Source organism: Capricornis sumatraensis, chromosome 2 (genome assembly GCF_032405125.1).
Source record: "Capricornis sumatraensis isolate serow.1 chromosome 2, serow.2, whole genome shotgun sequence".
In the NCBI taxonomy this organism is placed as follows: Eukaryota; Metazoa; Chordata; class Mammalia; order Artiodactyla; family Bovidae; genus Capricornis; species Capricornis sumatraensis.
Window position 1 is genome coordinate 136,813,853 of NC_091070.1, and position 25,358 is coordinate 136,839,210.

The 25,358-nt window shown below is 38.3% G+C and overlaps 1 protein-coding gene across 1 annotated transcript in view; it reads left to right on the plus strand.

Annotated features, from left to right (window-relative positions):
• VAV3 (vav guanine nucleotide exchange factor 3) overlaps window positions 1–25,358 on the plus strand; it is a 432,262-nt gene that overhangs the window by 343,488 nt on the left and 63,416 nt on the right. The window contains exon 20 of the mRNA XM_068966607.1: window positions 1,066–1,202. Within this exon, the coding sequence (XP_068822708.1) occupies window positions 1,066–1,202 (137 nt within the window). The remainder of the gene's footprint in view (window positions 1–1,065; window positions 1,203–25,358) is intronic.

Genomic DNA, 25,358 nt, shown 5'->3' on the forward strand with positions numbered 1-25,358 from the left:
CCCCCTGCGGGGTGGTTATTAAGAAATGATTTTGGGGACTTTATTCAACCTTTGCTGGAGCATTTCATATAGACACACAGGTCCTCTTGAGGTAACCTGGACACTTAGAACTGAATGACGGTCATTCATTCTCCTCTATTTAGTGCAACAATTTCAGCCAGTTATAGCATAACTGTGTCTAATCATTAGAATAAAAAGTCTTGAAGTGTAATAAACAATAGCTTAAGTCCTTCAATGTGCGACAGATACCATGTTTTGCGCAATCAGCCTTGTTGGCAGGAGCAGTTTCACCTCCAGATGAAAAGGTGACTGGGATATGGTGTATTTGGAAGCCGTGTTGGTGCAGTCAGGCCTGGGTGCAATTGAAGCTGCTGTTCACAAAAATGAAATTCCGAACTGAGGCCTTCATTGCCCATTCCAAGAAATACAACAAAAAGGGCTGGATCAGTATTTCAAGTGCTGTTGATACTATTGGCTTAGACACATTCCCTTTATTGGGTCTGTTTTGCAAGCCTAAATTTGAGCCTGAAGAATTTCTCCATATAAATGTCTTAAGTACTGCAGGGGCACATCCATCACCGTTTTTGTTTTGAATTACAAAGATAACCTTAAGATATGAGCCTTATACTGGGCAATGTGATACATACACAGAAAGGGTGATCTTCCTTGGTGATGAAATCAGCCGATGCCCAAGAGGAAAGTAATAGGCAGAAAGGACAGAGTTGATGAAAAAATTGATTCTTTTCCATTAAACTATACGTGATGTGTTTTTTATGAAGTAGGCATCAGCTGAAAGAAATATTTTTTCAACTAAAAAGAGATTGATGGTGAGGGAGAGGAAAAATGTATAAGGAATCAGGGGATAAATATGTGTCTTATTTTATTACCATCTTAAATAATGAGAAACTTGAAAAGCATTCCATTGTGGTTACCTCATATGTTTCCTTGGGCTTGGTGCTATTAAAACTCTTTAATGTTCCTAATGGCTTTTTTTTTTCAGAAGTGCATTTGGATTTCACACTTTATTATTTTCATAATCCTAAGAGTTGTGTTGCTTATTTTCAGGTTTACCAAAGATGCAGGCTATTAGGAGCTACAGTGGAACACCGCCCCCTGCTCTTCATGAAGGACCCCCATTACACATTCAGGCAGGGGATACAGTTGAACTTCTGAGAGGAGATGCACACAGTCTGTTTTGGCAGGTACTGTTCACATTACAGTGTTTTAGATTTAACAGATGATTTATTACTTCTTGGAAACGAAAGCTATTGTCTTTAGAACTGATTGCATGCTTTCAGCTTCAGAAATTAAACATGACGTGAGGAAAAATATTTTTTATTAACCACCCTCAAATTTACCAATGCTGAAGTGGCAGTGAGTGTTAGAACACTAAAGAAAATAGTATCTGTGCTCTGAATCAGAATTATCATTTGTATTAAAAATCTGTGCATTGACAGCATTTTTTCTGAACCCAAGACTTTGGGTATGATCTAATTCACACAGTTCTAACATATTAGCACTTTACTTCAGGGGAACTACCAACTAGCTTTCCAGAGGCCATTGCTGGCCAATTGTATCTACCCACAGTAATACCTAAAATTATCAGAGTATTTGCTCTGGGTATTATTTACAAAATAAGTAAATTGTGTCAAGTGAGCAAGTATGTTGATGTTTGCTGGTGATGAAATCTCTCTTGTCCATTAGCCTGCTTTGGTTCAAGGGTTTTGTTAAATGAGGTAAATATGATAGAGTGTAATGATCGAATAGAGTTGGATGGTGGAACATTGCTGTTCATTAAATTATTCTGTATTTTCATGCATATGTTAGAAATACCTCCCAACAAACGTAAGGAGTGTTAAAAGTTTATTGTGAATTGAGGGAGAAAAGAGTGGGATGAACAGAAAGCTTAGCACATGAGTGAAGTTTTCTAGGGGTAAAGAGAGAGCAGAAAAGGATTGCTGGATAATAATCCATCATGTACATGTGTAAATGGTGGCTACTTTGTTTGCACGAAAGCATCTTATTGTCTGCCATCCTGTTACAGAAGAATGCCCCTAAGTTGAACAGTTAACTCCAACCACATATCAATTTCTATAGCCAGTGGCTTTTGTAGAGCTCCAGCAACCTTCTTAAGTATCCTACGCTTCTCATACCTAATTCTTCCCAAAAAAAGGAAGAGAATGACAGACTCAGACTCTAACTCTTTTATCCACTCCTGCATTCCCAACCCAACCACAAAACATGCCTGCTTGTGTATACATAAGATTTGTCTTATCTTATTCTTGGATATTCCATCCTCACATTACGTCAGTTGGCTCTTGACCGCTACATTTTCAACTTCATTCTCCCCACTGGCTCCTTTTCTACAGCTTACAAATATGCTCAGGCTCCTCCCAGCTTAAAGCACATGTAACTCTACTTTTTGTCTGGCTATGTCAGTCTTCCACTCCCTTCATCTTCTCCTTCTCCAGTTCCCAAAGCTGATGAGAAAGTGGTCTGCACTCAGTCTCTGCCTCCTTGTGGCCTATTTGTAATGCAGTTTCCTGCAGAAACTATTCCTACTTGGATTGCTAATGCCATTAAAAAACAACTTTGCGATATATAATTAAATGCACATATTTAACGTGCAGTTGAATTTGATAAGTTTTGTCAAATGTACGTATAAGTGAAAGCATTGTTACAATCAAAATGATAAGATCAGCCCCAGAGTTTTTGTTTGCTGCTTTGTAACCTCTCCCCCATACCCCTAGTCTCCCTTACGCCCTTTGTAACCTACTCCCTCATGCCCTTCCTTAACCCCACCAGGCAACCACAGTTCTGCTTTCAGACTATGAGTTTGCATTTTTCAGAATTTTATATAGGAATAGTATAGTACATATTCTTTTTTGTATGGCTTCTTTCACTTAACATTATTATCGTGAGATTAAACCATGTTGCTCTGTTTAACAGTTAGTGAAGTGAAAGTGACTCTTTGCAACCCCATAGACTATACAGTCCATGGAATTCTCCAGGCCAGAATACTGGAGTGGGTAGCCTTTCCCTTCTCCAGGGGATCTTCCCAACCCAGGAATCAAACCCAGGTCTCCCACATTGCAGGAGGATTCTTTACCAGCTGAGCCATAAGGGAAGCTCAAGAATACTGGAGTGGGTAGCCTATCCCTTCTCCCGGGGATCTTCCTGACCCAGGAGTCGAACCAGGGTCTCCTGCACTGCAGGCGGATTCTTTACCAACTGAGCTATGAGGGAAGCCACGATAATTCTATCATTTTTTAAAAGCACTTTATTGTCATTTGATTGATATATAAAAAGCTATACATGTTTAATGCATGCAGCTTGAGTTTGGAGATAAGTATATATTCTTGAAACTATTACCACAATTTATGCCATAAACATATCCATCACTTCTAAAAGTTTTCTCCTATCCTATCTTATTTATTTTGTGGTTAACAACATTAACATTTGGAAGGAATGATGCTAAAGCTGAAGCTCTAGTACTTTGGCCACCTCATGCGAAGAGTTGACTCATTGGAAAAGACTCTGATGCCGGGAGGGATTGGGGGCAGGAGGAGAAGGGGACGACCCAGGATGAGATGGCTGGATGGCATCACGGACTCAATGGACATGAATCTGAGTGAACTCTGGGAGATGGTGATGGACAGGGAGGCCTGGCGTGCTGCGATTCATGGGGTCATCAAGAGTCGGACACGACTGAGCAACTGAACTGAACTGAACTACCTTCTTAGCAAATATTTAAGTATATAGTACAGTATTACTAACTGTAAACTCTGTGTTGTATAGTAGAACTCTAGGACTTATCCATGTTCCGTAACTGAAACTTATATCCTTTGATTACTTCTTCTGCATATCCTCCTTCCCCCAGGCTTTGGCTACCCCTATCCTACTCTCTGCTTCTTTGAATTTGACAATTTTTGATTACTTATGTAGGTATAGCCAGGACTTGGAAGCAACCTAAATTTTCATCAATGGATGACTGAATAAATGAAAATATGTTATATAACATAGGGCAATACTATTCAGTCTTTGAAAAGAGGGAAATGCTGCCATATACAAAAACGTGGAAGAACTTGAGTGACATAATGCCAAGTGAAATAAGTTCTTTTTATTGTTGTTGATTGTTCTAGGTATGGGTATAGCACAGTTTATCCATTAGGCTGCTGAGGGGCTTTCAGGTTATTACTGTTTGGGGCTGTTACAAACAAGGTGCTGTGAACATTTAAGTATAAGTCTTTGTAGGAACACATACGTTTCATTTTTCTTAAGTAAATATTGAAAGTCAAAGTGTTAGTTGCTCAGTCGTCACCGACTCTTTGCAACCCCATGGATTGTAGCCCACCAGGTCCCTCTGTCCATGGGATTTCTCAGGCAAGAATACTGGAGTGGGTTGCCATTTCTTTCTCCAGGGGATCTTCCTGACCCAGGGATCGAACCCAGTTCTCCTGCACTGCAGGCAGATTCTTTACAATCTGATCATGGGGATGCCCTATGATACTGAGTACTGAAAGATCATAATTAGACATATGTTTATTTTTTTAAGAGACTGCCAAACTGTTTTTCTAAGTAACTTTATCCTGTTACAGTTCCACCAGCTGTGTAAGATATTTCTAGGTGCTGTGTAGCCTCACCAGTTTTGCGTATGGTCAGTTTTCCTAGATTTGTTGTAACAGGTGTGTAGTATCTTATTGTGGTTTTGATTTACATTTCCCTGACTACTGATATTAAGCATCTTTTTCTGTGCTTATTTACCATACATAAAACCTCACTTATGTTCTAATATTTTGTCAAATTTTTTAATGAGCTGTGAGCTTTTAATCATTGAATTTTGAGAGTCTCATAGATTTTGGATACAAATCCTTGATAAATTAGATTCTTTCCATATATTTTGTCCTACCCTGTGGCTTGCCTTTTTACTACCTTAATAATGTTATTCATAGAGCAGAAGTGTTTACTTTTGATGTTGCCCGATTTGTTAATTTGTTCCTTTGTGAATCACACTATGAGCATTGTAAATATCTTAAGAAATCCTTGCCTTCCCCAAGGTTACAAAGATGTTTCCCTGTGTTTTCCTCTAGAAGCTTTATAGTTTTAAGTTTTATATTTAGGTTTATGATGTTGAGCTATTTTTATATATGGTAATTAAAGAGGTTTTTTTTTTTTCTGCATATGGATTCAGTGTGTTCCAGCACCATTTGTTTGTTCTTCTAAAATGATTTTATTTATTTATTTGGCTGTGCCGGGACTTCATTGCTTTGCAAAGGCTTTCTCTAGTTTTGGTGAGCAGGGGCTACTCTTTATTGCAGTACACCGGCTTCTCATTGTGGTGTCTTCTCTTGTTGCAGAGCATAGACTTCAGTAGCTGCAGCATTCGCGCTCAGTTATTACAGTGTATGGATTCCAGGGCAAGTGGGGTTCAGTAGCTGCAGCTCGTGGGCCCTAGAGCAGCAGGCTTCAGTAATTGCAGCCTGTGAGCCCAGAAGCTGTGGTGCACAGCCTTAGTTCCTCTGCACGTAGAATCTTCCTGGACCAGGAATCAAACCCATGTCCCGTGCACTGGCAGATGGATTCTTATCCACTCTGTGACCAGGGATTCTTGTCACCAGCACCATATGTTGAAAATCATTTCTTCACTGGATTGCCTTTGCATTTTGTAGAAAACCATTCATATCTGTGTAGCTCTGTTTCTGGTATCTTTGTTCTACTGGTTGCTTTCTTCATCTGTATACCATTACAATGATATTTTAATTTTTCCAATTACTAGTAAGTCTTGAAATTAGTGTTAGTCCTCCATGTGTTTTGTTTTGTCCAAAGATGTTGTGGCTATCTTAGGTGCTTCGCATTTCATATGAATTTTAGAATGTCTTGAAAATTTCACCAATAAAAGCTTACTTGTATTTTGATTTGGATTGTATTTGTAGATCAGTACTGGAGAATTGACATTTTAACAACGTTGAATTTTCTGACTACTGTTCGTAGTATGTCTCTCCGTTTATTTAGGTCTTTAGATTCTCAGCAGTTTTGTCATTGTCAGAGCAGAAGATATGTACCCTCTGTGTCATATTTATCTATGATTATTTCATATGTCATTTTGATGCTATTATAAATGGTAGTTTTAAAATTATAATTTATACTGTTTATTGCTAATACATAGAAATATATTGATTTTTGCAAATTGATCTTTTATCCTAAAACCTTGTTGAACTCACATTAGTTTTAGTAGCTTTTTTTCTATAGATCCCAGCAGATTTTTTAAAAAAGACAATCAGGTTATAAATGAATAAACAGGTTTTTCTTCCTTTGCCATGTGGCTGCCTTCTATGTCTTCTTCCTGCCATGTGTTGAATCAGTTCAGTCGCTCAGTCATGTCTGACTCTGCGACCCCATGAATTGCAGCACGCCAGGCCTCCATGTCCATCACCAACTCCCGGAGTCCACCCAAATCCATGTCCATCACCAACTCCCGGAGTCCACCCAAATCCATGTCCATCGAGTCAGTGATGCCATCCAACCATCTCATCCTCTGTTGTCCCCTTCTCCTCCTGCCCTCAATCTTTCCCAGCATCAGGGTCTTTTCAAATGAGTCAGCTCTTCGCATCAGGTGGCGAAAGTATTGGAGTTTCAGCTTCAACATGTGTTGAATGGAGGTAGTTAAAAAAAAAAGTACATTCCTGCTTTATTTCTCTATCTATCTATTTATTTACTGCACTGTGTGGCATGTGGGATCTTACTTTCCTGATAATGGATTGAACCTGTGCCCCCTGCATTGGAAGGCAGAGTCTTAGCCACTGGACCACCAGGGAAATCCCAATCCTTGCTTTATTTTTTATCTTAGGAAGAAAGCATTGAATCCTTTACCATTAGATATTGGGTTATCCACAGTTTTTGTAGATGCACTTCATCAGGTTGAGGACATTTCCTTCTAGTCCTGGTTTGCTGAGAGTTTTTATCAGTAATGAATGTTTGATGTTGTTGTTTGTTGTTGCAGTTCAGTTACTAAGTCATGTCTGACTCTTTTAGACCCCATGGATTGTAGCCTGCGAGACTCCTCTGTAATCCCCTGGAGTTTCCTCAAATTCCTGTCTTTCGAGTCAGTGATGCAATCCAACCATCTCATCCTCTGCCACTTCCTTCTCCTTTGCCTTCAATCTTTCTCAGCACCAGGATCTTTTCCAGTGAGTTGACTCTCTGCATCATGGCCAAAGTATTAGAGCTTCAGCATCAGTCCTTCCAGTGAATATTAAGAGTTGATTTCCTTTAGGATTGACTGGTTTGATCTCCTATCCACAGGACTCTCGAGAGTTTTCTCCAACACCACAATTCAATTCAAAAACACCAATTCTTTGGCCCTCAGCGTTCTTCATGGTCCAACTCTCACATCCATATGTGGCTACTGGAAAAATCATAGCTTTGACTATATGGACCTTGTTGGCAAAGTAATATCTCTGCTTTTTAATATATTATGTCAGAGCTTTTCTTCCAAGGAGCAGTTGTCATTTAATTTCATTGCTGCAGACCGTCTGCAGTGATTTTGGAGCTCAAGAAAATAAAATCTGTCACTGCTTCCACTTATTCCTCTTCTATTTGCCATGAAGTGCTGGAGCTAGATGCTCTGATCTGCATTTTTTGAATGTTGAATTTTAAGCCAGCTTTTTCACTTTCTCTCCTCTTTCACCCTCATCAAGGGGCTTTTTAGTTCCTCTTCCCTTTCTGGCTTTAGACTGATGTCATCTGCATATTTGAAGCTGATGACATTTCTCCTGGCAATCTCAATTCCAGCTTGTGATTCAACCAGGTGGCATTTCACATAATGTAGTCTGCATATAAGTTAAATAAGTAGGGGGATAATATATAGCCTTGACATACTCCTTTCCCAATTTTGAACCAGTCTGTTGTTCCATGTCTGGTTCTAACTATTGCCTCTTCACCCACATACAGGTTTCTCAGGAGACAGGTAACGTGGTCTGGTATTCCAGTCTCTCTAAGAATTTTGCACAGTTTGTAGTGGTCCACACAGTCAAAGGCTTTGCATAGTCAATGAAAGAAAAATAGATGTTTTCCTGGAATTCCTTTGCTTTCTCCATGATCCAGTGAATGTTGGCAGTTTGTTCTCTGGTTTGTCTGCCTCTTCAAAATCCAGCTTGTACATCTGGAAGTTCATGGTTCATGTACTGCTGAATCCTAGTTTGAAAAATTTTGAGCATAACCTTGCTAGCATGTGAAATTGTACGGTAATTTGAACATTGTTAGGCATTGCCCTTCTTTGAGATTGGGATGAAAACTGACCTTTTCCAGTCCTGTGGCCACTGCTGAGTTTTCCAAATTTGTTGACATATGTAGTGCAACACTTTAACAGCATCATCTTTTAGCGTTTTAAATTTTAATAGTTCAGTTGGAATTCTGTCACTTCCACTAGCTTTGTTTGTAGTAATGCTTCCTAAGGCCCAGATGTCTTCACATTCCAGGATGTCTGGCTCTAGGTGAGTGACCATACCATCAGGGTTATTCGAGTCATTCAGACCTTTTTTGTATAGTTCTCCTGCATAAATTGGATGTTAGATTTTATTAAATGCCCTTCCTGCATCAACTGAAATGATTTTATACTACTTCTTTCTTGTTAATATGGTGAATTACATTGGTTTTCAGATGTTAATCTTGCTTTCCTGAGATAAACCCCAGTTAGTAATGATATATTGTCCTTTTTACTGTTATGTTTTGGTAATGTCTTTGTCTGGGTTTGGTAATAGCTTAATACTCAAAGAATGAATTGAGAACTATTGTCTTAAATTTTCTGAAAGAATCATTACTGTTATTTCCTCATGAAGTGTTTTGTAGAATTTACCAGGAAAACTATCTAGGCCTGGAGTTTCCTTTGTAGGAAGATTTTTTTTTAAATTACAGATTCAACTCCAGGATTTTGTTAAAATCACAAATTCGTCTTTCTAGGTTATACACTTCATTCTGAGGGAGCTTTGCGGTTTGGGGTGTAGAATATGCATTGTCATCTCTCTCATTTCTGCAGTTGATAATTTGTGACTTCTTTATTTCTGGTCAGTCTAACTACAGGCATTCCTTGGAGATACTGCAGGTTTGGTTCCAGACCACTGTGATAAAGCAAGTCACACAAAGTTTTTAGTTTCCCAGTGTATAGAAAAGTTATGTTTATATAATATTGTAGTCTGCTAAGTGTGCATCAGCATGTTTAAAGAAGTGTTCATATCTTAGTCAAACCTTAATTATTTTACTGCTAAAAAGTGGTATCATCTGAGCCTTCAGTAAGTCACAGTAGTAACATCAAAGGTCATTGATTACAGATCACCAGACAAATCTAATAATAATGGGAAAATTGGAAATATTGAGAGAATTATCAAAAGGTGACACAGATGCATGAAATGAGCAAATGCTGTTGGAAAAATGGCATCGACTGAATTGTTTGACATAGGGTTGCCATAAACCTTCTATTTGTTAAAAAAACACAGTTATCTGCAAAGCACAATAAAGTAAAGTGCAATAATAAGGTATGCCTGTAACTAATATGAATTTTGTTGCTCTTTTTGTAGAACCAGCAATTGGCTTCACTGGTTCTCTCTGTTATTTTTCTGTTTCCCATTTCGTTGATTTCTGCTCTGGTCTGGTTTGTGTCTAGTATTTTTGCCTTAAGCATCTTTGCCACAATCATTTTTGCCTCATAACTAATTGGCCACAAGGCACTCTTGCCATAAAACATGAAATAATGAAAAATAAAATGTGTGTAGTAGACTCATGACCATACAATGCAAATAACTGATTTTATGTTGTGAGCTGTCCCTAAGCACTTGCTTGCATTCTTTTGTTCATTATATTCATGTGTGTGTGTGTGTGTGTGTGTATATATATATAAATATATATAAATATATATATATATATATATTTGTTGATTTGTCCCCTTGTTTGGCATCACACTTTTTCTTTTTTCACTAAAATTTCTTCCTTCATTAGGAGAGATATCAGTTTCCAAACAATAGGATGCATGTTTTTTTGTACTTGAGGTTTATATCATGAAAGCCTCTGAACTGTTCCTTGTTCTTGGTATATTGTCACATGTCTGTTGGCAGCCATTCCAAATTTCTAGGGGAAATGTGATTTCAACTCTTTATCTTTGAGATCCTCAGCCTCTTTCTCCTCCAATGTAGTGTGTTTCAAAGTAGGAAACAACTCTTGGGGCAAATCAGCATCATCTGCCAGCTGGATAGGGTCATCATTAACAGTTGCTGATGTGTTAGAAAAGCTTAACACATCTCAACCAGTTGAAACGCAACAGCCAAACCAAAAACTGTCAACCAATTATATTATCTTTGTCACAGAGTTGCCTTATGACCAGTTAGTTATGTGGCAAAAATGTTTACAACAAAAATGCTTACAGCAAACATACCTGGAACTAGTCTATTACATCCTTTCTTATGAGTTTGAATTTAATTTGTTCTTAATTTTCTAGTTTCCTAAGATAGAATATTTGCTCATTGACTGGATAACTTTTCCTAATATAGACATTTAGCACTTTAATTTTCTAAGTACTACTTTTGCTGCCTGCCTCCAAATTTTGGTATGTTTCTTTGGTATTTTTATTTTAAATTAGTTCAGAATATTTTCTGATTTCACTTTCACTTTTTATGGGTTATTTGAGGTGCATTATTTAGTTTCCAGGTATTTGGGATTTCCCAGATACATTTGTTCTTAATTTCTAATTTAATTCTGTATCATAAGAGAAAATGGGGCGTTCCTGGTGGCTCAGTAGTAAAGAATCTGCCTGCCAATGCAGGAGACATGGGTTCAATTCCTAGGTCAGGAGGATCCCCTGGAGAAGGAAATGGCAACCCACTCTAGTATTCTTGCCTGGAGAATCCCATGGACAGAGGAGCCTGGTGGACTATAACCATGGAGTCACAAAAGAGTCAGACACAACTTAGCAACTAAACAGCAAGAGGAGATAGTTTGTATGACTTAAATCATTTTTAATTTATTAACAATTATTTTATGGACCAGAAAGTCATCTATCTTGAGAGATGTTCTGTGTAAAACTGAAAAGAAAGTGTATTCTACTTTTGGGGGTGGGATGTTCTACAAATGCTAATTAAGTCCAAGTCATTGGTAGTGTTGTTCAAGTGTTCTATATCCTTATTGACTGATGACATTACCATCCAATCCATCTACCACCCTATACTCAAGTCTGGCATCTTGGTATACTCTCTATTCCTTCCTTTCTCTTGCCCCACTCCATACCTCTTTCGTCATCAGATACTCTTCATTTTATCCTCTGATAGCTCTCAGTGCATTTCTTCCTCTCTCCATCTCTGTCACTCTCTCCTCTCCAATCAGCTGTCACCTGACATCTGAGATCACCTTCTAACCGGTCTTGTCACCTCCAGAATTTGTCTTCCTGTTCCCTTCCCACCACAGCAAAGTTCAAATGCAGTTAATTACATAATCCCTTGCTAAAGTCTTCCTGTGTCTCCCTTTGACCATACTGACCCACGTTTCTTAGTTGGAATGGGAGTGTTTGTGAACCTGAGGATCCATGATCAGTACCGGCCTGCTTCTCTGATCTCATCTTTCACGGTGGCCCACGTGTTGTGTGCCCTCTGTCCCTACAGGGCACCCCTTCCTGCCAGTGCTTCAGCTCACTAGGAGCCTTCTTTGTGAAGGCTTTCAGGTCCCATCTACTTTTGTTCTCCTAGTTCTATTTCCAGCTGATTTGGACAGAATTCCCTCTTGTTGCAATCATAATGACAACAATAGCACGAATGAGTAATGGTCATTAATCCTTTTTTTAATGTACAGGTTAGAGTTCTAAGCATACTTTATGTATATTAACACATACAGTGTGGACAAAAATTCTATAAAATTAATACTATCATTTTCCCCATTTCATAAATGAGTGAACTAAGACACTGTGAGGTTCAATAGCCTTGTGGTAGGTCTTGCAGTTTTTTTCTTGGGTAGCCAAGTGTAATGCACTGGGTGAAGGGAACTGCTGTAAATAGGCCTTCAGTGCAGTTGTGAGGTGAGGAGGGAGGGGAAATATTCTATAGTCCTATGATTAGATCTCATTTTTTAGTGAGCTTTTGCTCTGGATGATAAACTTCACAAATGTGTGTGTGTGTATGTACACACATACACATTCATAAGGTTTCTTTATCCCTGCTAAGGTGGAACAGAATGGCTATGGAGGACTGGAGTTGAGTATTTTTCTTCCCCAGGGTCAGCTAGGCTCTGATAATACCCTAGCAGGGTGTATGCTGGTTGACTAGTTTCCTCTGAGGGCAGGCATTGTTGAGAGGGGAATGCCTCTTGCCCTCCCTCTGCATGAGGCCAAGAGGAATTTTTCTCCCATAATTCTGTGGGAATCTGGTTGAGCTTCCTAAAGCAAGTTTTAAAATATGATGGGGTTACCCCAGTGACTAGGCTTCTTGAGTTTTTTTTAACCCTTAGGGTTGTCAACAGTGAGCACCAGCAATTTGTTAAATGTGCTCAGTCACTCAGTTGTGTCCAACTCTTTTTGTGTCTCCATGAACTGCAGCCCACCAGGCTTCTCTGGCAATGGAATTTCCCAGGTAAGAATATTGGAGTGGGTTGCCATTGCCTACTTCAGGTTATCTTTCCGACCCAGGGATCAAGCCTGCATCTCTTGTGTAGGGGAGTGGGTTCTCTACCACTGAGCCACCTGGGAAGCCTGAATTTGTCATCTACAGTGCAGGTTTTTCTGCCCTGGCACTGGGTCTTGCAGTAGTTTCTGCTGGTGAGTCTCTCCTGTATGTAGTGACTTCTTGCATTTGCTTGTTTGTCCTTCTAGTGTTGGGGACCAAGGCTTGTCCTTTGCCCTCCCCTCTCTTAAGGATTCAAGAAGAGTTGTTTATTTTTCAGCCCATTCAGCTTCTTTATTGTTACGATGGAGGGACAAACTGGAAGGCCCAGAGTTCTCTTACTAAATTGTATTACCTTCTGTTGTTCTCTGTAGATGATAAGAAAGGCATTATTGTCATTTCCTTTCAGCAGCCTGGAAACATTAAGTGTTTCTAATATGATGGGATAATGGCTTTGGAAACTCTCAGGAGAAATGAGAACCACTGGATGACAAAATGTGTGTGTATATCTGTTGAGGGGAGGACATATGATAGTAGTGAGAAAGGCTAATGTCTAGAACAGAAGAAAACAATTACCCCAATTAGTTCAGTTGAGCAGGTGTCTATTGAGCTAATACACAATAGTCAATAATAGTCTGGGTTGAGCCCAGGCATGAAGACATTGTATGGAATCCCAGATAAATTTAATATGAACCACTGACCAGATAGATGATCTAATTTGTAAGATTCTATGGTAGTTAGGGTATTATCCCCAGTGAACTATTGGGTCATTTATAGTAAGCTAACTTACATTTGATGTTAAAATGAACTCAAGTGTTTTGACTCTGACAGTTACCAAATGAAGGGTGTAGTTTCAAAGAGTTTGTGTACTATGAAAATATGCTTGCCACAACCTTCATACTAACTTTACATATTTTTTTCTGATTCAGAAGGCACTTCAGATCTTGCAATGCCTTAAGACTCATGATAAAATCAGCTTTTGTTTTATAGGCTATACATATGAGAGGTACTATAGGGCACTGGCCTGAATTGTATACTTACTTGGTGGCATGAATCTAGAGTAACATATTTTTTTAATTTCTGAAAAAAACTCTTTCCTCCTGTTGGGTCTAATAGATGACTGGTTTCTAACCCTGTGTCCTTAGTGATCTGTATAATGGTCAAAACTCAGGATAAGGTAAGGTAGCTGGTTTCCATTTTTAAGTTTTTGTGAATTAAATCATTTTGTTATAAATATGTCTAGAGTTAAATGTTGAAGATATTAATCTATAATCTCTATTGGGATGTTACATTGACTTTGCATTTGAATTCCTAAAATGTCTTTTTTTTTTACTAGTTAAGTGCTTTGGCTTATTTGGAAATCTTCAAGAAATTATGCTTTCTAAACTGTCTTTTCATCTTTTTTTTTTCAAGTGAGTTACTTCACTCATTAGTGTAGAAAGTTGGATTTTATTGTAGACTGTCATGTTTTCTACATACTCTATGTCCAAAGAATACAAATTATCCTCCACTATCTATCTGGAACTTTTTGTTTGAATAGCTATTAGTCTAGTCTGTATTATTATTATAACAACAGTAATTTCTAGTGCTATTGAAGTGAGTAGGCTGTTGGCATTTTCATTATAACTTCTTTCAAACAATGAGTTGCCATTGAGCTATAAAAATGTTCTCTGTTCAGTCTTTGCATTGAAGGGATTCATTTTCACAGCCTTTTCTTTGTTGTTGTTGTTTTTTTCTCTTTTTCTTTCCTTGAAAGTTCTATAAAATTATCTTCAAGTGAAATGAATATAAAATAGGAAGTTGGTCATTTAGGGTATGTTCTCTGGTGCAGGTGTAAGGCACAGTTTTTACTGAGTGTAACATATGGAACAATCCTGATCATGGCGCTGGGCTGGCGATAAACTTGTTGCAGTATGTGATAATAAAGGCTTAATAACTGAGCACATCCTTCAGGCTGAAAGAGATTTTTCATATTGGGAACTTTATTTTCCCAGAAAAGATACAAATTGTACTTATCAGAGAGGGCAAGAGTGAGAAATAGGCGAATAAAAGTCCTGCCATGGCATCTATGGTATCCATTACAATACAGTGCTTTTTATGTGTTTTCTTCTTAGGATTCTCATTGTCTTAAGCTTTAGTCTGTGTCCTATGTCATGGGGTTTTATTTGCTTCATTGTCATTTATGAATACCCAAGTGTTCCACAGGGAGAATTTTGTAAGCTAATTGGAACCGAAAGGCAATTATAAGCAGTAGAACTGTAATCAGTGTGCCAAAAATATATATTTTTATCCACAATAAAAGTTAAATAACCTAGAAAATAGTTGTGATACTTCACACTTACAAATCTTGCATCTACATGATCTTTATCCTAAGGAGTGAAAATGTTTTTACACGCATTCCGATTAATTCACAGAAATCTGCATAAAGAAGGTAAGTTTTAACTGTGGTTTTTAAAGGGCCAAACTCATTATCCATTTACCGGATGGCATTTGCAGAATTAAAATTAGACTCTCTTCCAGACTTCTGGTCTGCTACTTCAGTTCTATATGTTAGACCACCCTTTGTTTTAGGAGAGTCCCTTGTAATTTTTAACACCTTTAAGGAAAACACATTTTTTTAAAGGCAGTTTAGTTCTGTTTTGGTAGAACAAGCAGGAAACAAAACATTGCTCTATGTAGTTTTTGCTTTTTAAGTTGTTTTAGCTCTTTGCCTCAAAGGAAAGAATAAAAAGTCAGAAAGTAAGTTGAGCTTCGGGAAATTCTCAAGAGGAGGGAAGCATTTCTACTCAGTCTGAGACTGGAGGCAAGGAGCCTGGAGTGGGCCTGGCTATGGGCCGCAGGTGTTAAATGCCCCTTCCCCTTCTCTGAGCCCTGAAGACAGGGTGGCAGTGACTGCAGCACCTTGACCCTGGTCTTAGCTCACCTTGACCCTGGTCATAGTTTACCTTGTCAAGAAATTTTGCTTCCCACATGGCTGCTATATTTAGTGTTCAAACATACAACAATCCAGGTGATATTTTCTCACAAGTTCATTTTTCTCTTGTTCTAACCTGAAAAATAAAAAAAAGGAGGATTCAGTTGAAGGGATCTTGTTCATAGAAGACATCCTTTCTCAAACCTTTGGTCATATTTTACCTTCTGCCTGAAATTTCCTTTTTACCCCCATTCTCTTAGAGAATATTTCATTCCCATCGGTACTCAATTTGGTGGGTCACCTTCTCTGAACCAAAAGGGCTTCTTCTATTTTGTGACTCATCATACTGTCCCCTAGAGGTTTACTGGTCCTTCTCCCTGCCCAGGTAGATCTCTCCCAGAAAGATAAGAACCATGGTTTTCATATTCTCATCTCTAGTGCTTCCAGTAAAAGAGGTATTCAGTCCAGGGGTTTAGAATGAAACTGTTTAGAGCTCTTATTTCCACAGTGCATATGTTATTAACTTAGATTACACTTTATACTGTTGTTTGAAAAATATTCATCTTTTCAGATTTAAATTTATCTTTGTTCTCCCAGAATAGTCATAAAACTACTTAACCTTGTATCCTCAAATTTTTTACTTAAATAATGGGAATGTTAATACTTTAAGTGACTTATAAGGGTATTGCTACTGTAAAAATCACAGGGACTTGAAAGAAAATTGAAAAGGAGAAAATGTATATTTCTGTATAATTGTTAGTGATTCTGAAAGATATGCTTCATTCTTCAGAAATGAAAAAAATGCTTATCAGTTTGGTTTTGAAAAAATTTTTTAAATTTCATCTTCCCCATATTTAATATGAAGAGTCCTCCGAATACACACAGGTTCATAAAAGACCACTCTGCTCTCCCAATTTTGATACCCAATTCTTGAAATTCTTTTATTAGATATTAAATGTTTAACTTCATAATTAGACAAAAGCACAAATGATAAATTCTGCAGGAGATAGCTAATATAAACAGGATAAAATGATGAGCACTTTCTTCACAGCAGGTTTGGACCAGGAAGGCCTTAGATACATCAAGGAGAGTGAGAAGAAAACAGACTTTGCCTAGGGAATGGTGTGCTTACATGTGGGAACTGTTGACCTTTTGCTCATTTTGTTTTTTTTGTAAATTAATTTATTTTAATTGGAGGCTAATTACTTTACAATATTGTAGTGGTTTTTGCCATACATTCACGTGAATCACCCATAGGTCCCCCATCCTGAACCCTCCTCCCACCACACCCCTCCATCCCATCCCTCAGGGTCATCCCAGTGCACCAGCCCTATCTCATGCATCGGACCTGGACTGGCAATAGGTTTCACATATGATACTACACATGTTTCAGTGCTATTCTCTCAGATCATCCCACCCTCGCCCTCTCCCACAGAGTCCAACAGTCTGTTCTTTACATCTGTGTCTCTTTTGCTGTCTCATGTATAGGGTCATCGTCACCATCTTTCTAAATTCCATATACATGCGTTAGTATACCGTATTGGTGTTTTTCTTTCTGACTTACTTTGCTCTGTATTAGAGCTTTCCTGGTGGTTCAGAGGGTAAAGCGTCTGCCTCCAATGCGGGAGACCTGGGTTCGATCCCTGGGTCGGGAAGATCCCCTGGAGAAGTAAATGGTAGTCCACTCCAGTATTCTTGCCTGGAGAATCCCATGGACGGAGAAGGCTGGTAGGCTACAGTCCATGGGGTCGCAAAGAGTCGGACACGACTGAGTGACTTCACCTCACCTCGCTCTGTATAATAGGCTCCAATCTCATCCACCTCATTAGAACTGATTCAAATGCATTCTTTTTAATAGCTGAGTAATACTCCATTGTGTATATGTACCACAGCTTTCTTATCCATTCATCTGCTGATGGACATCTAGATTGCTTCGATGTCCTGACTATTGTAAACAGTGCTGCGATGAACATTGGGGTACATGTGTCTCTTTCAATTCTGGTTTCCTCAGTGTGTATGCCCAGCAGTGGGATTGCTGGGGCGTATGCCAGTTCTGTTTCCAGTTTTTTAAGCAATCTCCACACTGTTCTCCATAGACCTTTTGTTCTTAAGCCATCTGTCCTGTAACATAGAACCTGACCCAGACACCCTCTGAGGTCTGAAGAAGAGAGGTAAGTGGAGTGGAGTTGGTAGATTTTTCTTCCCAGTACCTCTGCCTGCAATTTTAGTTGTCAGATCATGTCAAAAGATTCTTTTCCTTTGCCCTTAATTAGAAGGAGACTTTCTGATTCCTTCAAGACCATACAAGAATATTAACTATAATAGAATTTTCTAAAACTATGCATGTTTTTCTCCTGATCCAAAATTGAAATGTCAGGCTGGATCATAGTCAGAGGCAAATAGAACACAAAAGAAGTATTTTTTAAGAGATTCAAATCTTCTTTGTTAAGAAAAGTTGAATCCTATTATCAAAAGACGCATTGCTTTGGCATTATGAAGCAGAGAGTAAACATCTCTGGGAACTGCTATTCTGAGGTCAGATTCCTTCTCGAGGGCATTTCTTTGTGGACTCTGAAACTTGGTTTAAAGATGGCAGTGACACCTTGTTAGGCAGTACTGGAGCAGTTTCAGGGTGCTTCTCAGGTGACCTTCGCTTTGCTTCTCCACTGTCGCTTATCACTTGCTCATCCCTTGTGTAAAACCAGGAGAAACCAAGGCAGAAGTGAAATTATGATGTGGGGATTGGAAGCTGTGTGATGAGTAGAAGCTGATTTGGTAGAAATATGTCCTGTAATTATAGGACCTTTATTTTGACAGGTGTTTACCTCAAAATATTGAGTTAAACCAGGGTCCCTAATTACAGAAAAGTAGAAAAAGGCAGAGTGGGACCGTAATAAAACAAGGGAGGCCCGGGAGAGATGATTATAGAAGATAATAGACATTAGTAAAGGGCTGTAAGAAACATTTTCCCTGGGTGACTGCCAACTGGCTTTGATTGAATAGATCATAAACTGAGTTTGCAGGAATGTTTCCAAGTGTACAGAATGTATTGTGGGAACTGGCAAACCTCCTGAGTGGGTGAGGTTCTAATTGTTAACTCTCAAAATGGGCATTTTTGCTTAAGAGTTCTTATTGGTTCTTTTCCCATGGTTTCCAGTATAACCTACATTTGGTACAGGGCACAATATAGGTTATAATGTAACTTGATAAGGACTCTACTGTCTAAGGAGAAGTTCCAGCGGTGAAGTATTACTGCTTCTTTTCCATATAGAGGATAACATTATTAAGGAAAAAGTCTGAGGAAATCTTTTACATTATTTTACCATCATAGAAACTATGCTCTGTCATAATTACTACAAGTTTGTGTCAATAACAGAATACCTTTAGTGGGCCATCAATCTGCAACTGATTTGATACCATGAGGGGTTTCCATAGAGTGGCATGCCCTTAAGGGTTGGGCCATTTATCAAATTATAACATATATTGAACTTTAATTATTCATTGTAATCTGAATAAAGGAATGTTATTCTTCACGAGTCAATCCTATATACCCTAGGAAACAGAGGACTTCAAACTGAGTCAGAATGAAAGTCATTAAGGACCTGAACTGTCTGTCCTCTTCTATAAGTTCAGTTCAGCTCAGTCGCTCTGTTGTGTCCGACTCCTTGCGACCCCATGGACTGCAGCACACCAGGCCTTCTTATCCATTGAATCGGTGATGCCACCCAGACATCTCATCCTCTCTCATCCCCTCAATCTTTCCCAGCATCAGGGTCTTTTCAAATGAGTCAGTTCTTCACAACAGGTGGCCAAAGTTTTGGAGTTTCAGCTTCAACATCAGTCCTTCCAATGAATATTCAGGACTGATTTCCTTTAGGATGGACTGGTTGGATCTCCTTGCTGTCCAACAGACTCTAAGGAGTCTTCTCCAACACCACAGTTCAAAAGCATCAATTCTTCAGTGCTCAGCTTTCTTTATAGTCCAAGTCTCACATCCTTACATGACTACTGGAAAAACCATAGTTTTGACTAGATGGACCTTTGTTGGCAAAGTAACATCTCTGCTTTTTAATATGCTGTCTAGTTTGGTCATAGCTTTTCTTCCAAGGAGCAAGCGTCTTTTAATTTCATGGCTACAGTCACCATCTGCAGTGATTTTGGAGCCCAAAAAGATCAAGTCTCTCACTCTTTCCATTGTGTCTGATCTATTTGCCATGAAGTGATGGGACCAGATGCCATGATCTTAAGTTTTCTGAATGTTGAGTTTTAAGCCAACTTTTTCACTCTCCTCTTTCACTTTCATCAAAGGCTCTTTAGTAGTTCTTCACTTTCTGCCATAAGGGTGGTGTCATCTGCATATCTGAGGTTATTGATATTTCTCCCAGCAATCTTGAATCCAGCTTGTGCTTCTGCCAGCCCAGCATTTCTCATGATGTACTCTGCATATAAGTTAAATAAGCAGGGTGACAATATACAGCCTTGACGTACTCTTTCCCAATTTGGAACCAGTCTGTTGTTTGTTCCATGTCCGGTTCTAACTGTTGCTTCTTGACCTGCATACAGATTTCTCAGGAGGCAGGTCATGTGGTCTGGTATTCCCACCTCTTGAAGAATTTTCCATGGTTTGTTGTAATCTTCACAGTCAAAGACTATGGCTTTGGCGTAGTCAATAGAGCAGAAGTAGATGTTTTTCTGAAACTCTCTTGCTTCTTTTGATGATCCACTGGTTGTTGGCAGTTTGATCTCTGGTCCCTCTGCCTTTTCTAAATCCAGCTTGAACATCTGGAAGTTCACAGTTCACGTACTGTTGAAGCCTGGCTTGGAGAATTCTGAGCATTGCTTTGCTAGCGTGTGAGATGCGTGCAGTTGTGCATTAGTTTGAGCATTCTTTGGCACTGCCTTTCTTTGGGACTGGAATGAAAACTGAAAACTTGGTGATTACTTAAAATTAAAATCACAAGAGAAGTATTCTGAGTAATAGCACCATACAAATTATATGCTCGTGACAGCATTAGGCATCTTTAAAGAAATAATATTTTACAATGAACAGAATTAGTACTTTAGTGAAAAGTATATTGGCTTCTTAAATAAGGACAACTTATTTATAAGTATAAATAAGTATAACCAGATTAAATTACTGACACGTAGTATCCCTAATTAAGAATTTGTGGGTCAGATATCTCTTGGTAACAGCAATTGACTGGAAAACCGCAGGGACTTGGGAAAAGTGATCATATAAATAAAAATGTTTGGTAGTAAAAGCAACCTCAGAAATCCGTGGGTCAAAGTCTGTCATTTTACAGGTGAGACTGTTGAAGCCAAGAATGATTAAATGACTTACCAAAGATCTGAAAGCCAGGAAGAGAATACTGGGCTCCTGACTTTCTATACATATCAAATTATTACTGTAAATGTTTTATTTCTTCTGTTCCAAAATTCTACAAAATGCTATAGAAATAACTAAATCAAAAGCTGGTTAAGATACAACCCGAATGGGATCCTTGAGACAGTAGCCATATTATTCATTTTTAATCTCCTGGTACCTAGCATAGTATAAATATTAAGAAACCAATATACTTTTCATTAAAGAACTAATTCTGTTCATTGTAAAATAGTATTTCTTTAAAGATGCCTAATGCTCTCATGAGCATATAATCTGTATGGTGCTATTACTCAGAATACTTCTTTTGTGATTTTAAGTAATCACCAAGGATAGGAAAACATTCATCAGTTATCTGCTGCTGCTAAGTCGCGTCAGTCGTGTCCGACTCTGTGCGACCCCATAGATGGCAGTCCACTAGGCTCTGCCATCCCTGGGATTCTCCAGGCAAGATCACCAGAGTGGGTTGCCATTTCCTTTTCCAATGCATGAAAGTGAAAGTGAAGTCGCTCAGTCGTGTCCGACTCTTAGCGACCCCATGGACTGCAGCCTACCAGGCTCCTCCACCCATGGGATTTTCCAGGCAAGAATACAGGAGTGGGTTGCCATTGCTTTCTCTGCAGTTATCTGTTAGAATTAGAAAAACAAATCCCGATATTTTGGACCTTGCTAATGCTGATTTATTTGGGAGGCTATGTGGCCTCTCCCAAATAGGATTTCTTCCAAGATGTGGTAGAATCCTGTTTTTCTTTTCAGATTTTGTATTGAGTAACTACTCGTGATTTTACTCACTTGTATGCAGATCAGTTTTTGCTTGCTGATTTTTCTTTCATCAGTTATATTTTGATTCAGGATTGCACTGTGTAGGCTACCCAGTGAGACTTTGGTGGGGTGGGGTACTCAAGATACACATAACTAGAGTGTTCCCTTCCCTGCTGGCAGAATTCAGGAACATCAAAAAATTCATCTTTTGGATAACAAGAAAAATGCACTGCAGTCTCGTCTCATTCTGCTGTTATAATCATCTCACATCTAATAAGTTTAGAAATACAGCTTATGGCTTTTTAGTGAATTTTTTCTTAGCATACATTTCACAACTTTTAAAAGTTTTTGACACTTTTGTCTGCCAAAATTTCAGAGAGATAGTAAACATAAGCAATTTTGTGTGCATTGGTAAAACCATCAAATATAAAAGAAGCTTTTGTCATATATTTTGATAACTTGATGCAATTATAAACTCTTATAAATTGAGGATAAATTTAATTTCAAAGATCCTAGATCAAGATGCAAGGGTTTTTTTAGAGTTATTCAGAATTCTAAGCCTATCACAGCTATTTACCTACAGATGAATTATGCCAGGAATGTGAATTTCATACAGCCTTCTGAAAAACTTCATGTTTACTGTTTATACATTGGACAAAAGTAAAAGACCCTGTTCTGACTGAGAAATTTTAAAAGCTCCTGGTTTATGGTTTTGTTGTTCTGTGTGTGTGCATGAATATTTTCAAATTCACATCATGATCATTCAGTATAACCATATGCAATTATGTTGGCACATTTTTAAGGTGATCACTGGTAGGAAAATGTGTAACATCTTACTCATCAAATAAGAAGCAATTAACAATGAAAAAACTGTGTATAATTGCAAGAAAGCACTGAGATTAAGAACTGGATTCTCTGCAATGTAACTGTTTCCTGTTCAGGTAAAACACATGAAAGTGTGTCACTTGTGGCTTAGCAAACTTGCATAAATATAAATAAGGAAGATGGGGTTATACACAGAACCAGGCATTTCTGTTTTAATGTGAATAGGTCAACTAAACAATGAAAATTTAAAAGTAAAAAGATTGAGATAAATCAAAAAGCAATATTGTAGGAAAAAAAAAAGAAAGGTGGTTTGTTTTTTTTTTTAGCACTTACCAAGTGCTTTTACAAACATTAGTTCTTTGAACCTTAGAACACCCTGGTGAGGCCTGAGTGGTAGAGCTTGTCATCATCCTTGTTTTACCACTGAGCCTTGCCTGCAGTTGGGCAGATTCATATAGCAGAACTGGGATGAGAATGAGCTCTTCTGATGCCACATCCCTGCTGTCTGATTCTGCACTGCTGTATATCTAACTGATAACACTGGTGTGGCAGCAGCTAGGGTCAGAGATTGCTTCTCACCAAAGGCCAGCTTCAGACAGCTTCTTTGTTGTGGTCTTCTCTCCTTTTCTGGTCCTTTAGTTCCATCTCAGGTACTCAAAAAAATGAAGGGGAAGGAGAAAGAAAAAAAAAAAAGCCTGTCAGTATAATTCCCAAAATAGTGCTTGCTAAAAGCTATCCATCCAATCAATAAACTAATTTGTATATTCACCTCTATTCTCATAATTTGTGGCCACCCTGTACATCTCTCCCCACCCCCACCAGATTGTGTATTTCTGACAGTGACTGGCCAGGGTGACAGTTGCTCTGGCCCTTATCCATGGGTGATGAATCGCCTAGTAATCTCCACACCACCATCATGCATACGTTGAAAGTGGTTAGGGCATTGTAACTTGGAAGAAATTCCAATCTTTCATAAATAACCATTAATCTATCCCTTTTAAGTTCAGCCTTCCAAATCTGTTTCAAATTGTTCAGTGCTATTTCCAGGAGTGCATTAAAGCTCCACTCCAGGTGGTATTAAGGGGATAAATGAGCCACAGGGAAAATACACTCTGTATTTTTCTTAAAGCAATTCTTTCTCCTTTGTACGAAGTTAGGAGCCAAGCAATTTACGATTAAGACTTCTGGAGGATATTCTCTATCATTTTCAGCCATTTTGTCTATGAGTTTAAAAAATGCAATTTTAGCTCTGCCATCCTAGCATACATTAACACTTTTCTCCATAGAAGTAGATTGTAAATATCACTTCTACCAGCATTTCTAAGTAGTTTTAATTCATTATGATTCACTGTAGTTTCTTTTTGAAGTAAAATGAAAAAACAGTTATAAGCGAAAGTCAGAAATAAATGTCTGAATATGCATTTATACTTGTGATCAGGCGTATCAGAGAGAGTCATCAATTTTAGTTTTGATCCATTTTTATACAGGAAGCAATTTGTTTTTCAGGAAAAGGCATATTTTATGAATCATAATTTAATATTGTTTTGTGTCTGTACCACTTTATTTAATGAAAGTTATAAAGGTGCCTCTTTTCTTACCATATACAGCCCATAGCCTATTTTCTCAGGTACTTTCCAAAGAGAATATTTTCATTAGAATGGCCCAATGTGTACTGTTAGATTTACAAAAGTCCCATCACATAATGCAGAGAATGCCCTGTAGAATAAATGCATATAAAGATAGCACTGTTTGATACATCAGATGACATATAACTGTAAATGTTTTCAAGTTGACCTTGAAGATGTTAAGGAACTCACCACAACAAATACCAGACAGGAGATTAACTAGAAGACGACTCCCTATCTCTGGCATTTGTACTAGGCATAAAAGGAATGACAAGTCAATTATCTGACCCAGAATAAAATGCCCGCACAGGAAAAGAAGGAGGAAATTCAGCTACATGTCTCTTATCAAGGTTAGTAAAAATTTCATAAGTAGATCATCACATGATGTGCACAAAATCAATGGCTTTGAAAATGGTTGATTTCATAGCTATAGTCCTCAGTTCCAGCCATGCATAGGGGATTGGCAGCTGCTCCGTCCATTAATATTAATGAATTATCAATGTACAGCCCACGCACAACCACCAGGGAACCAAAAATACCCCACCTACACACTACTTTATTTTTTCAGTTTTCCAAATGTTTCAGGATGGCTACTCCCTTAATAAGTAGAGAATCGTTAAGTACAGTACGTATTATTTCATGTAGCTAAAACTGACATCTCATAGAAATTAGTGAGGAAATGTAACTTTATTCATCTGTTAAGGTGTGTTAAATTATCTCACTTCTTTTTCATTGAAGGGATGCCTGTGACCATTAAGGAAATGTAACCTGTACTGCTAGCACATTTCATTAAGAGAAAAATTCAGAATGACCTTAGTAGTCTGCTTAGTGAAAAATTCCTTCTCCAAGATCTCCACTAGTGTTAAGTGCACTGTTACAGAACATCACTGTTTTTTCTAAATTCTGAATTCAATAGAATAAGCCCTGTTCTTTTGCTGATCTCCTCCCTCCTGATGGTTCCTTCCTGCTTTTTAGTTAGATTGATTTCTGTAAGCTCTGATTTCTTCTCTCTACATTTTCTTCCACAACATTCTTGCTCCTATGATTTTAAGTTTCCCCTCTGTATGATTGCCATCTCACTGTGTTATCCAGATGGATTACATAATCACCTCCTTGACTTTCCCCCCAGTCTTTAACTCCCATTGACTACTCTTCCCCTATCTAAACCACAGGCAAGTCCTGAACACTGCAGTTAAATGATATCGCTGGCACCTGTTACC